At 41.2% G+C, this 12896-nt stretch overlaps 1 protein-coding gene and 1 long non-coding RNA gene across 7 annotated transcripts; one reads left to right on the top strand and one right to left on the bottom strand.

Annotated features, from left to right (window-relative positions):
• Window positions 1–320: 320 nt before the first annotated feature.
• Window positions 321–12836, top strand: LOC111574663 (uncharacterized protein C3orf20). Of its 6 annotated transcripts, none has more exons than XM_023279371.2 (18): window positions 321–455; window positions 535–617; window positions 688–1178; window positions 3150–3206; window positions 3294–3393; window positions 4724–4930; window positions 5047–5196; window positions 5645–5765; window positions 7171–7296; window positions 7380–7496; window positions 7742–7913; window positions 8238–8457; window positions 10008–10088; window positions 10209–10575; window positions 10937–11053; window positions 11712–11854; window positions 12098–12214; window positions 12392–12836. In XM_023279371.2, exons 1-18 carry the CDS (start codon window positions 411–413, stop codon window positions 12495–12497), a joined length of 2820 nt encoding a protein of 939 aa, XP_023135139.2. In that variant the 5' UTR covers window positions 321–410; the 3' UTR covers window positions 12498–12836. The 6 variants fall into 6 exon arrangements, with proteins under 6 accessions (XP_023135139.2, XP_023135138.2, XP_054865316.1 ...); XM_023279370.2 differs by having other exon boundaries at window positions 3147–3206; XM_055009341.1 differs by having other exon boundaries at window positions 3150–3393.
• LOC111574665 (uncharacterized) lies at window positions 3376–4354 on the bottom strand. The gene is made up of 3 exons (XR_004848131.2): window positions 4291–4354; window positions 4089–4184; window positions 3376–3958 (listed from the first exon to the last, which is right to left on the bottom strand). It is a non-coding gene; the product is annotated as an uncharacterized LOC111574665 (long non-coding RNA).
• Window positions 12837–12896: the final 60 nt, after the last annotated feature.

Here is a 12896-nt window from a genome sequence, read left to right as displayed (position 1 = left end):
AAAGCTGCACTGCGTTGCTGGACTCATCACTTTCTCTGAACATCTCAGGTTACCTGGCAGTGCGCACCTGACTGCAGCTCCTCAGCCACAACTGTGTGCACTTCCTCAGTGTGCCCCCGCTGCCAAAACCAGTCGACACCTTATCTGTTATTGCGAGTAACGTTTTGTTTGTACCGTCACAGGGAGCTTCTTTTTTTATTTAATTCGATGCCCCAAATCGATCATTAATGGCGCGAATATTTGGAGACGAGCCTAGAACTGCGTATCCAAGCAACAAGGCGAGCACACTTTAGGACAGAAGCAGGTGAAAGGTGAATTTTGAAGCACTCCAGGTCGGTTGCGTTGCGATTTCTTTTTTTGTGAGTGTAGTGAAGCGAACCCGTGTGGACTTTTCCTCAGGAAATAGTCAGATGACTTCAGAACTCAGGACTGGCCCTTTCTATTTCTTTGACCAGGTGGGTTGAAGGATCATTTTGCTGACTGTGGCTTTTAAAAAAGCAGCAAAACATTCACTGTGTAATTGCCTCCCTGCAGCCATCAAGACGAAATCGAATTAGAGGGACACGAAGCAGCATTTTACATTTTAATATGCCACAGAGAGGACCGCAGCTGGAAAGGTAATTACTGCCTGGTTTACGGTGTGGTTTCTGACGCATGTGTCCGACACAGTTTCTCATTTTCTCAAAGTAATCAGGAGGAGGACGACAAAGAAGGTAGAACCGAAGAGCTCAACAAAGAGAACCTGTCAGGTGAAACGTGTGAGGATGGAGAACCTGATCCCTCCTCTGCTGCACTGCGCGTAAAAGACCCCGGTCCGCTGGACGCATATCAGCGAGCAGCCCCTCAGTTGTTAGATGAATTGGCCCGCCTACTTTCACAACATAAGTGGTCCGAAGAGGGGTGCATTCCTCGGGGGGTTGTAAATATCCTCAATTACTCCTGGCACGATCTGACTGCAGGGGCGTTGCACTTGAGAAGTCCGAACCTGACTGACAAACGACGCAAGTCCAAAGGTTCCCCGAAGCTGGACCGAACTCCCCTCCAGGTGTCCGCCAGCGCCAAGGAGGAGGCAGGAGAGAGGGACGGTGGTGTTGTGGGGAATGATGGCTCCTCTGACAGAGAAGCACAACTTAGATCAAAGCCACGTGTCAAAAAGCGCAATCAGAACTCCAGTAGAGGTAAATGGAATCCTAGAGCACATCTGTATGGAAGACCATGCGTGTCAGGGAATGAAAAACACTAGATGACAAGTTAAAATTCTAAAACGCTCACGGTTTGTCAAAGGTGTAGTCAGATATATGGGATATGCTGCTACCTTTCCAACAACTATAAAATCTGACACTTGTTTTAATACGTGTATTTGAAAAGACAATATATGCGGATATTTAAGTGAGCAAATAAATCATAATAGACTGCAACTTTGCTATTATAAAACTAAATATAAATTCGACCCAAAGATGTTCCGATCCCTGCCCTGAAAAGAAGCCCCCAGGGGTGACCTTACTTCACTAGTCATCTAGATCAATATGAACTCTGAAATATGCACAAGATGAATTTTTCTTTTCAAATTTTGATGTTGCTCTGACTTTACCTGCTACATCAGTGTTGTGTAACACATGCAGAAAACAGTTTTTTAGCCGGTTTAATTATTGAGCATTAACTTCAAATTGATAGGTCGAGGACAATTCACATTTAGAGACATTACTTCATTATCACTTTATTTCGTATTGTTTATTATTGGATTCCTGATGGTAAAATAATGTCAAATCACATAGTTTGTGCTAAAACTGGCTAACATTATTCACTTCACATAGAATCATCTATTTAGCCTTTAAACACATAATAATACATTTCTTTTCTCTTTTTCATTACATTACCACATTAAATGACAGTCCACATGATTTATCAGAGATCTCACATTAACATGTCGGGGGCTTCTCACCCATATCAAGAGGACGTCTTCTCTGAAAAGTCCTACTCTTGCAATTTCAAAAATTACCGAAAAATTATTGAGTATTTTTGCTCCAATTAATGAATAAAAGCTTCATTTGACTTGCAGTAAAAATATTTCTATATGAATGTCCATATACGAAGATTAGTAAGGCGACTATCATTCAATAAAAATTGACTATATTTAATGTTCAGTAGGTAAATTATGGTGGAGGCAGATCTTACCCAAATGTTTCTATACATTAAATTTTAAGTAAAATCCATGAACAACCTTGACATAACTTAAATTTTGTATAGATGCAAGTTCCAAACTCTTGTTTCTGAACATAAAAAAGCTTAATTTGCAGATTTCACATAAAAGTGAGCTATATATTTTGTAACGAACGCTATGTATCATTAATATATAATTTAGTAATGTATGAATAATTAGCCAGTAATAAGAACACCTTTTGCCAGGTTGGTTGGAATTAACTGTCTTCATCCAAATCCTTGCTTTGTCTTTTAAGTTTCCTTTTAAGAAATAGTTAAACCCTCAGCGGCACACTTTTTGACCTTATATCTTCTCGAAAAGGGATGCGGCATCTGCAGCTTAAATCATCTTGTTTTGGTACCAACTGCAGACTTTATGCTTAACAAGAAAACAACCTTGATAGCTGAAACTGAGTGACTCACTGGAAGAGAACCATACGTTTCACACTTTATAGTCATCAGGTGTACATGTATAACTGTAACCAGCACTAGTTTGGACATATTGCTTGCTAGTCTATACAACGTTAATAAAGATGAGCTCACAAATGATTAATTAGCTATGCATTAATAGAATATTCTGGTGTAATGCAGGTGTAATTGCTCCTGCGTGTGCCAGACTCAAAGATAGTAAGAGACACTAACCATCATAGCAAAGAAGATTAAAACCCACTAGGTAATATCTCATGGCCTTTTCAGACTGAACTTGAGGGTTGATTTGGTTTCAAGCTTGTGGAAGTGAGAGGATTGGTTTTCTCGGTCAGACAAGAAAGTGGGGCACAGAATTACTACAGTCTGTTAGTGGGTGGCAGAGCTATTGAGTTGCATTGTTAACTTCAGTGTTAGTGACGTATATGCAGCCTGCATTCTCCACTCTCAGGATTTAATAAAACAGTGAATGTAGTACCTCAAGCGTTATAATGACTAAGTTCCATACTGTCTCTCTCCAGCAGCTCACAACTCCACAACTTGTACTTTCTCCGTGTCGTCTGGCAGCTGTAAGGGTCCAGGTATGACATGGAGCTGCAGCATTGTGTTAACGACTCACTCTCACTGCTGTGTCTCTGCTGCCTCAGCTGGATGTGATTTGTGTCCAGGTTGGGTCGTTCAGGTAAAGCAGCCCTCCCACGATGAGCCTCAGCAGATCACTTTGTGTCAGTGGGTGGTGGAGCGACTGCAGGCAGCAAGAAATCCTGGGTACGTTATTAACCTCTGCCTCTGCATTTATACACAGCTGTGTGTCAAATGAGGGGCTATATTTCAAAATCTCATGTCTGATAATCAGATCCTTCTCGGGTGAGTCAGATGTGACACCGCTTTGGTTCAAACTGAACTCTCTCAGCAACTATTAGGAGGATTGTTATGAAATTTTGCACCATTATTTCTAAGGGTGTAGGTTTCATTTAAATATTGGGGGATACACTAAGTGGGGGATTTGAGGATCCTCCCCAGGGAAATTTGAAGCATCCAACATTTCATTTTCTGCACTTTGGTGATTTTTTTATACACCAATTTGTGCCTTTTCTGCATAATTTTTGGTGAAAATGAAAACTTAAAATACAGGCACCAGATGACAACTCAAAATATAATAGAAAATGTGAATCTAGTGAATCTGAACGTGTTTTGAGAGTAAAAAAAGATACATTGCTGTAGAAGTCTGTCTAGCGGCCCCTTGGATTCATTCAGCAAGACGCAGAGTTTCAAACGGGTGTTGATTTATTCTCACTCTCGACCAGCACGTGTACCATAAGCACCGTGAAAACTACAGAATTAAACAGAATACAAAATGCTTCACTGTAGTATCACAAACAATTCAAGTATAAATCATGCTTACATCCAATACAAATAAACGCAACTCATCTGATAATAATGCATATTAAATATTTTCATACCTGATTCCGCCGTTCCAAGGGCGCTAATTTAAGTGTTAGCCATCAGCTAGCATGCTCTCCAGCTCGACATACACACACACACGCCGCTGCTCGGAGCTACAAATACAGTATAATGAGGTAAATCACAATGTAAACCCTTCCTTAATACAATTCAAATAGATAAACGTGATGTGTAACTACTGTTTTTAGACATTTTTTTTACCGTTTCTCCGACGATGCGTGAGCACAACGTTGTTTAGACAAAGAAACAGGAAGTTCGACGTCACAAAAACCGCAGAAGAAGAAACGCTCGCTTAACAAAATAAAAGCGGAACAGACCACAAGGTGGCACTGCAGGACTACAATGTCTTCTTAATACATAAACAATATTGTGCAGGAGAATAATAATACAATTTATCTGACATTTACAGTCTGGTTAATTATGATTGGCAGACACTGAATCGTAATGACGCTGAGGTGAACATTTGTGGTTTTGACAGAAATTTGTCAATAGCTAATATTGTATTTAATAACTGGTCAATCTTTCTTAAAAGCTTACAGTATGTGTTACATTTGCCATGTATCTCTTCAAAAAATCCATCTCTCATCCAGAAGCTTGATAGTGTCAGTTTTAAAGTGACTTTTTCTATACACAGAAAGCTGCCAACAACTGAGCAGGACCTGAGCATGCCGCTCATACTCCGTCACTATGGTGATGTAAATGCCAAACTTAAAGGCAGGAGAAGGAAGGCCGAACCCGCCACTTTAATTGATGGGATGCCCCGGATACCAGAAGTGAAGCAGGAGGTTCCCGTCCAGCACAAACTGCACTACAGGATCAATGACGGCTCCTCGTTCATATAGTATCCTCCCCTCGTTATGTTCATTCATAAATATTTTAATTTTAATGGTTGTCCCAGAAAGCAAAGACATATGGGCATGTGTCACTGCAGCTGATCTTTGACCTCTGACCTCTCAGTTACCCGTCCGGCTGCATGGCTGTATGCCAGAGTCACTCGGGTCGGCCCTGCGGAGGCTTCTACACCAACGTGTTCACCGACGACGAGTTTCCCGTCATCCTGGCGACGATCACAGCGTTTGGACGCGGGACTGTTACACATCCTGTGAGGTGAGTTCAGTGCTGATATGAATTAAAGATGCACGCCGCTGATTTTAAACACAACACTGAGTTTACGCTTCAGGACAGTTGTATGCTGTCTTGTGCGGCTCTTAAGGTAAATTTCTGAAGTTTAAAAAAAGAACAAAAAAAAAAACAAATGACCTCATGATTATGATTTGTTCTTTGGAGCTTGACCCATATTAGGTTTTAAAAGTCATGACATTTCTGCTTCTCACATTGATTTAGACAAATGCTGCACTAAATAGCTAAATACCTCTCTTATACACAGACATGGGATTGATTATAGTCTTGTCATCTCATTTCCACAAAGAAAAGAAAATCGTCAAAATATTCCTTTTAACAGTCTATCTACATAAATACATGCTATAATAATATATCATGTACGTGTGATGGCTTTATGAAATGAAATTTAATTCTACCATTTCTGTCCCTCCAGCTCTGACATTACAGCAGCATGGGACCAGGAAGGTGGACTCATGTATGATAATTGTGGAAACATAACGAAGGAGTGGAGTTGGCAGACAAATTGCACAGCGAAGGAAAAGATTGTCATACAGGTGAATTTTATTGCCACAGAGCTAGAACAGAAACTTCTAAGAGTATCGCTGCCATTTCTAACAATGTTTAAAGTTGTAAAATGGTGTATGTTTTCTTTGTGGCACAAACAGCCTTCATAATATAAGGATTACTATATTAAAGAGTCAAGTGTGACCTGTATGGGAGATGTAGCCCTTTTAACACGTGGTGCCCAGGGTTAAAAAGTAATTGCACAGATTTATATGAAGTTCAATAAAATCCTGTTCAATAGTTTGGGGAAAATCCTGAATCTTGGACACAAAGACATCAGGACTTTGTATCTTCCTTGGTGAGCTCTCCCAGGCCTTCACTGCGACACTTTTTATTTTCTCTGACTCGTCTGGTTTTCAGCAAGTGGGAAGCAGCTCAGTGGGACTGAATGAGGTGAATAAAAAACCTCTTTTGTAGTTTATCATTGTACTGTTGTGTAATGAAATGTCATCCAGTGAGTTTTGATGAATTTGGCTGAATGCGCTGAATGCTTCTGGATTCATCCTGTTGCTTCATCAATAAGAGTGTTAGATGCATTGGCAGCCATACATCCCCAGACCGTAACAGAACCAGCACCGTGTTTGACAGATGAGTTGGTGCTTCGGGTCATGAGCTGTTCTCTTTTTTATTTCTCCATACTGGCCTCTTTCCATCGCTATGATAGAGGTGGATTTTTATTTCATCAGTCCATCAAACCTCGTGGTACTTCTGAGGCTTACCAGGGGTCCACTGAGGCTCTGAAGTCTTTTCTTGATCATTAACAAGGAAACCTAAAGTTTCCTGACTTTCTGCACAAACATGAGGGTTTTTTTCTTCACCATGCAAATGGAAAAGACTTGCAAGCTTACCAACTTGTTTGCCCCTTTCTTCTTTTCTACTTTCCTTCTCTTTATAAGAACTAATCCAATGTGACCCAAGATAAGAAACACTTAGTAACCATATTTCCACTTTTTTAACCCCCTATGTGTTTGGACCATGTGTGTTGAAAGGTGTTTATCTCCCACACATTTCTTTCAATATTGAAGTAAATCTACTCAAATTAAAGCAGACATTTGGCACCTTAATGTAGTTTTATTATTTAATGTCAAGTTGAATGTGCTGAAGCGCAGAGCCTGAAGAACAAGACAGCGTGTTAGCTGTCCAGATAACTGCAGGCTGGACTGCATGTGCATGTGGGGATTGTCACATTTAGGGGAAACAGAGCAGGGGATGTTGGGTATGATGCATGACCTGCTGAATAACTAACACTAATTGTCTCCGACAGGACAAAGAGATCCACATTTCATCATGGCTGCTGGGCTGGTTTGCTTTTGCTGGTTTGTTCACTACAACTTACTGTTTGTCATAGTTTTTATTTTAAAATCAGTAAATGTGTTTTTTTTTTGTCTCCTACAGTTGTCAGATATGATCTCTGTGAGGCTGTTCAGCGGTTCGTCTGCTATGCTCAGCTTCAGATGTGACAATGAAAGTGTTCAACTTCCACTTTCTTCACTGTCTAACATTAAGCAGTCACAGGAAATGGTGAGATTCTAGTCATTTAGACAATGACAAAAGTTAAGGTTTATGAACAGTTCTCATCTGCAATGTCTGCTCTGTATGTACAGTCTTGTTTGCTGACTGAAGGGAAGTATACGTCAGATGCTGCTCAAGATCTCTTGTTGAGGAAGACAAAATGTCCTGCTGTGGCCCCAGAGAGCAACGAGAGCCTGATGCTAACAGCTGTAAGATACTTTTTATGACCATACGATGATGATGGAACCGAGATACCTGAGTATCAGCGGACCATCATGATAGTCACTTATATATTTGTGCACAAAAATGCTGCATCAATGCCTCTGACTTCCACCTGAGCCTGTAAAGATGCACTAGATACCTTAAATAAGTCACTGTGTAGAGGACAGCTTGCTAAATGCCTTATGTTGTTCTATGTAACATAATCTACCATGCGCGTAATGATGCATGGCAGGTGTCTGTGGGCTCCCAGGAGGTCCTCCAGATGGTCAGGGAGGTGGAGGGGCTGGAGGATCTGTCAGCACTGTGGAGAAGAGGAGGACATGTTGGCAGGGAGCTGAAGAGGCTTCAGCGGAGGGTTCGAAATGCAGTGGAAGACTGGTTGGACTATTATCGCATGGCCATTGGTACCTACCGGCTCAGAGTTTGTCATCATAGCCTCTCTAGCTTTTCTGAAATTTGTATCGTGTGCACAATCTTCCCATCTGGCTTTAAAGTGCAGAAGTTGGGCGTACACGTTATGATAAAGCATGTGGTGCAAATAAAAGTAACTTTGAGCCAATCTGACCTGGTAAGGTTGTTGAGAGTAGTTCAATGAAGCAAAAAGTTACAGTATTGCCTCATCTTGCAAACTCAACATTATTGAATAGTTCCATCAGGATCTTGTTCACGGTCACTCGTGTCACTTGGTGTCTGTGTGCATTTCTGAGTGACCTCTTCCTCTCCTTCAGGTATCAAGTGTCTTGACACGGAGCGGATGCCAGATGCCCCACTGAGGACCAAGCTGAGAAGAGAAATACAGTCAGCCGCTCTGCCCTCCCTGAACCCGCCTCAACGGGCAGATGCTAAGCCAGCGCAGCCAGAGGAGGGCAGGGATGAGAGTCGGGAGCTTCACAGACACCTGTCAGCGCCTGCAGAAAGACCTCCGGACTCCCCCAACAAGCTGCAAAGGTACACAAATCATATTTACGGTAAGATTAGGATGTTTGACTTGTGAGTAGCTAACAAAGGCACGTTCTGTTGGAAAAATTGCTCCATTTGTCAGAGCAAGAAACTGTAAAAACAGAAAGATTCATCAGATTTTCAACTTTCTGATACTTCCATCGGGAAGCTTAACCAAATCTAAGCTTAACATTGTGATGTTTTATCAAAATCACTTAATTCTACTTGTCATATTTAAAAAAATTGCAAAAAATAAATTGTTTACACAAATCAGATTCTTTAAAAAAAAAAAAAAAAAACTGCCCTCCTCGATGTAACCAGGATGTCATGTGACTAAAAGTTTGCGTGTTTTTGTCTGATTAGGCTGGTTTATGTTACTTCCATAGAGATACAAGACTTTACAGCATATTGTCATAAAAATGTGACAGGAGCAAAAAACACTTAGAATCTAATCATGGAAAGTAACACCCAGCCTGTAAAACCAAATGTCTTCTGTGGCTCTGGAGGATCTTTGCCAAGTTCCTTACCCTGATTACCTCATTATGACCTCATCGGGGTTATCGTAGCTTGGACATAGTGACAAAAAACACAGCCTGGAACACAAACTGGGTGTGTGGAGTTTAAAAGGCATAGGAGTAGAGATATAGGATTTAGTTGAAATTAAAATGGGAATGAGTGCAATTTTAATGTCTTTTCCTACAAATATTCCAAGTTTTATGAATGTTGAACGACACAAATAAAAAGCAGCTGCCATCATTGTAGTTTATTCTACATATTTAGAAACAGAAGGGGTGACCCAATAGCTGAGTGGTTCAGATGAATACCACAAAGGCTCTAATTCCCTGACCAGCAAGTCCCTGTTTTGAATCCTAGCTGGCTGGACCATTATCCCTGCTCTTTTCCCCCATATTTTATATGTATATCCACTATTTCTGTCCATAAAGACACAAAAAAATGCCAATTTATAAACAAGAGAAAACAATGATTATGCTTTGTAAAAAAAAAAAAAAAAAGTACATTGTTTAATACGGTTTCATCTACAGAAAATACCTGAATCTCAATGTTTGTTAGAAAAATCACAACTGGATATTTTCCTTTAATGTTTCAGTCTTGCTTGAGTGTTTACTAGGCATGAAGATTTTCATTTTGGGAAGTGCTGGATCGAGTGTTTTAAAGCCTGACCCATACTCAGCAACTGCACAGATTCTTTAATTAAATGCAACTTGCTATATCCCCCAACTTCATAAAACTGCAAATCTAAATCAGTGAACTACTCACGATGCACAAAGTTTATGTTACACATCCCAGTGTGAAGATTCAGTAACCTTGTCTTTCAATATACTGCAGTAAACATGAGAATAACCATCCTACCTGCCTGCCAGTCTATCCATCCTTAAACAGAAACCAGTGATTGATTTTGTAATAGTGACAGAAACACGCTGTTCATTGATCAGCTTCAAGTGCTTCCGCCCTACTACACCGGCACCATATGTACAGCATGCTGCATTATGTCAGGCCACTAAAGGAGCAGTTCACAAATTTAACCTGCTTGTTGCCAGGAGCCCTAAAAAGCAAGCGAAGAAGGGGCCCCATGTCACCATGATAGGACCCCTTCAGATTCACGGCAACATCAAGCTAGAGTAAGACCCTCTTGTATCGCTTCCAACATCTTGAGTCATTCATGTGCGACTGTGTAGAAAGTGACATTTACTGCAGCTTTTATGAGGCTTATTTGCACTAACAGCTTCTCAATCACGCAGGTCGGTATTTCTTCCAATCGCTCCCGACTTGCAGACGTCCAGCGCAGCTCCCCGTCCAGCCGAGGCGCCGTTCGCCCCCTCCATCCCCCTCACAGTGTGCCCGGCTCTGCTGAGAGCTGCCCTGCAGGGGGAGGGACAGCGGACGAGGAGGTGCTGCTGCAGCGCTACACTGATGCCAGTGGTGACGGACCTGGAGTATGATGCCTTCATTATGGGCCAGCCTCCGCACAGTCAACAGATCCTGGTGGTGTGTGTGACTCTGCCACACCAACCCGTCAACACACACACGGTGACGGTGCAGACCCAGGACAAGCTGGAGGAGCTGTACAGGAGCACCAACAAGCACAGAACCACACCGTGTGCTCAGGTGCGAATGCTGCCTTTGTCTGGGCGAAATCACAAAAACACCACACAGTACATTAAGCAACAATTTTCTATCATTTAACTCAGTGAATGTTATTTGTACTTAATCATATATATTCATACCCCGCCAAGTGTCTGATACGAAGTGTATCTACCACCCATGATGCATCACTGTAATTAAAACAACAGTCGGTTCAATCACCAATTAAATATTCATGTATTTTATTGAAGCACATTTGTCAAGGACAAAGCAGTGCTGCACTGGCTGGAAAAGAAGGATTAGCAAAACTGGCAACCAGCAGTCAGCAGGCTGTTGTTTATACGACATAAAACTGAGAAACGGGTTGTATTTTTTATCCATACAGTGCCAGATGGACTCATTTCGCCTGGTGAAGTATGAGATGTCGACAGGGAAGTCCAGCTGTGGATTTGAGAGCAACCTGCTGCAGCAGCGACACAATGCTGCTCCTGGGATGGTCCTGGTCAGTAAACCCCACTGCAGACTTGGCCAAAGGCTGCACGCTCTGCACAGTGCATGTCTTCACTGCACCCACTGGGTGGCAGCAGCACTGGTCGTCTGAGGCAGAGGAAGTGATGGTAGATGAGGGATGAGGGTGGGAGAACTGTAGCAAGCAGGCATTTATTGTAAAAGTATTGTAGGCTGACAAGTAATGAGGGATGACGCTTTCTAATTACAAAAGGGAGCTCTAATTTTTAGCTCAAAGTCATGACAGCTGCTCCACTGATTTTTGCTGCGAGATCAAAATCCATCTCTGGGTCCATAAATCAAACAGAAATGACTGGGATCACGGTGACATAGAATAGAATTAGCACTTTAATGTTTTAGGCCAAGAGGTCTTTAACCAGAAAGAGTAGTCATTATGATCAACAGGAAGCTGTATACACACTCTGAGGCTCCTCTGTTGTGAAATCTAAACTCAAAAATAACCTTGTGACTAATATGACTTATGTTGTGAAAAAAATAGACTCAGCATTTTGGTGTGAACCACTTCTGTGGAATCCAAATAAAAACACGTGGATTAAACCCTTTTGCGTAGGATGGGGGAAAATAACCTCACTGTGCAACTGTGGTGGTGTTTTCTTGCACTGTAATGTGACTTTTGTTTGTTCGTGTGATAGATGTACAACAGAGGGAAGCTGCTGTTTGTGGGCTACATATTCAACAGTCACAGTTGCTCAGCCAGGGACCTTCAAAAGCAAATCTCCAGAACCAGGGGAGACTACAGATTAGGTCTGAGTCTCCCTTCAGACTACAAGTTCAGGTAATGCTGCACCATCCGCTCTGATCTGATACACTGTAACTGAATCATTACTGTAATTCATTATTGTTATTTACTGGCGATTGGGAACTGGAAAGAAAGCACATCGTCAGTGAATTTGTAGCCACAAACAAACAAGAAAGAACACCAGTTAAATGTTTTACTCAAATACAAATTAGACATAAAGGAGTAGATTTAATGCAGTTTTTAAAATTCTGTCCACATTTTTCTGTCCTTTACGTGCAGCGACACAATGAACAATCCTGCAGCCACAGATGCACATGATTCATCAGACAAAACACTATCAGGAGGAGATGACTTCATACTGATTGCCTCAGAGGAAAAGGAAATGACCAATACAAGGTACATCACGTAGTCAATATTTGAATTTAAATGCCTTTTCATTCATTTCTCTGACTAAATAATAGAAATAAATTAGATGTGTTGTCTTAAATCTCTACCGCATTTGATTTTCTCTCTTGTTGTTTTCAATTAACATTCATTTTTAATGTTTGTGACATTCATTTTGTTCCTGAACAGGAGAAACAATCACGTTTCTGAGGCGTCGCTCCACCGACAGAGAGATTTTTGTATCCAGCCCAAAAGCCCTCCTGCATTTCCTCCTGCTCCTGTTATCTTGCACTGATCATGCGTCAGTAAAACTATTACATGAGTGTAAGCATTCAAAGGCTCCCCAGCGCATCAGCTGTGAACTCAGGTTAATGTGCAGTCAGACTGTAAATGTCTGACCTGCTTGAACTGCAAGTTGGAACCACTGAACAGTGTAATATGTAACTGAGATGTAAAAATTTCTTCCAAGAGCATAATGATAAATCTCAGTGGGTTAATAGTTAGAGTTAAAGATCAGTGACTTCTGATGCTTCAGTGTTGTCTAAAAAAATGCACTTTTCAGCTTTTGTAGATATCCATTTGTATGTGTTATGATATATTTTTCATTTGCATGGGAAGATTGAATAAAGAAGGAAAACTATCCAATGCTTTGTTCTCTTTTATTTAATCTAATAACTGAATCTCGACAAGCTGC

Source organism: Amphiprion ocellaris, chromosome 3 (assembly GCF_022539595.1).
Source record: "Amphiprion ocellaris isolate individual 3 ecotype Okinawa chromosome 3, ASM2253959v1, whole genome shotgun sequence".
NCBI classification, from domain to species: domain Eukaryota; kingdom Metazoa; phylum Chordata; class Actinopteri; family Pomacentridae; genus Amphiprion; species Amphiprion ocellaris.
Note: the sequence above shows the minus strand (reverse complement) of the source record. Positions and strands in the feature narration are given on the sequence as shown.

Bases quoted from the DNA above. Each gene is read 5' to 3' on its own strand.
- LOC111574663 (XM_055009340.1), top strand. From the start codon at position 411: ATGACTTCAGAACTCAGGACTGGCCCTTTCTATTTCTTTGACCAG. The intron at 8,458-10,007 runs GTACACAAATCA...GCTTGTTGCCAG, and splicing joins TCCCCCAACAAGCTGCAAAG to GAGCCCTAAAAAGCAAGCGA. The intron at 10,576-10,936 runs GTGCGAATGCTG...TTATCCATACAG, and splicing joins GAACCACACCGTGTGCTCAG to TGCCAGATGGACTCATTTCG.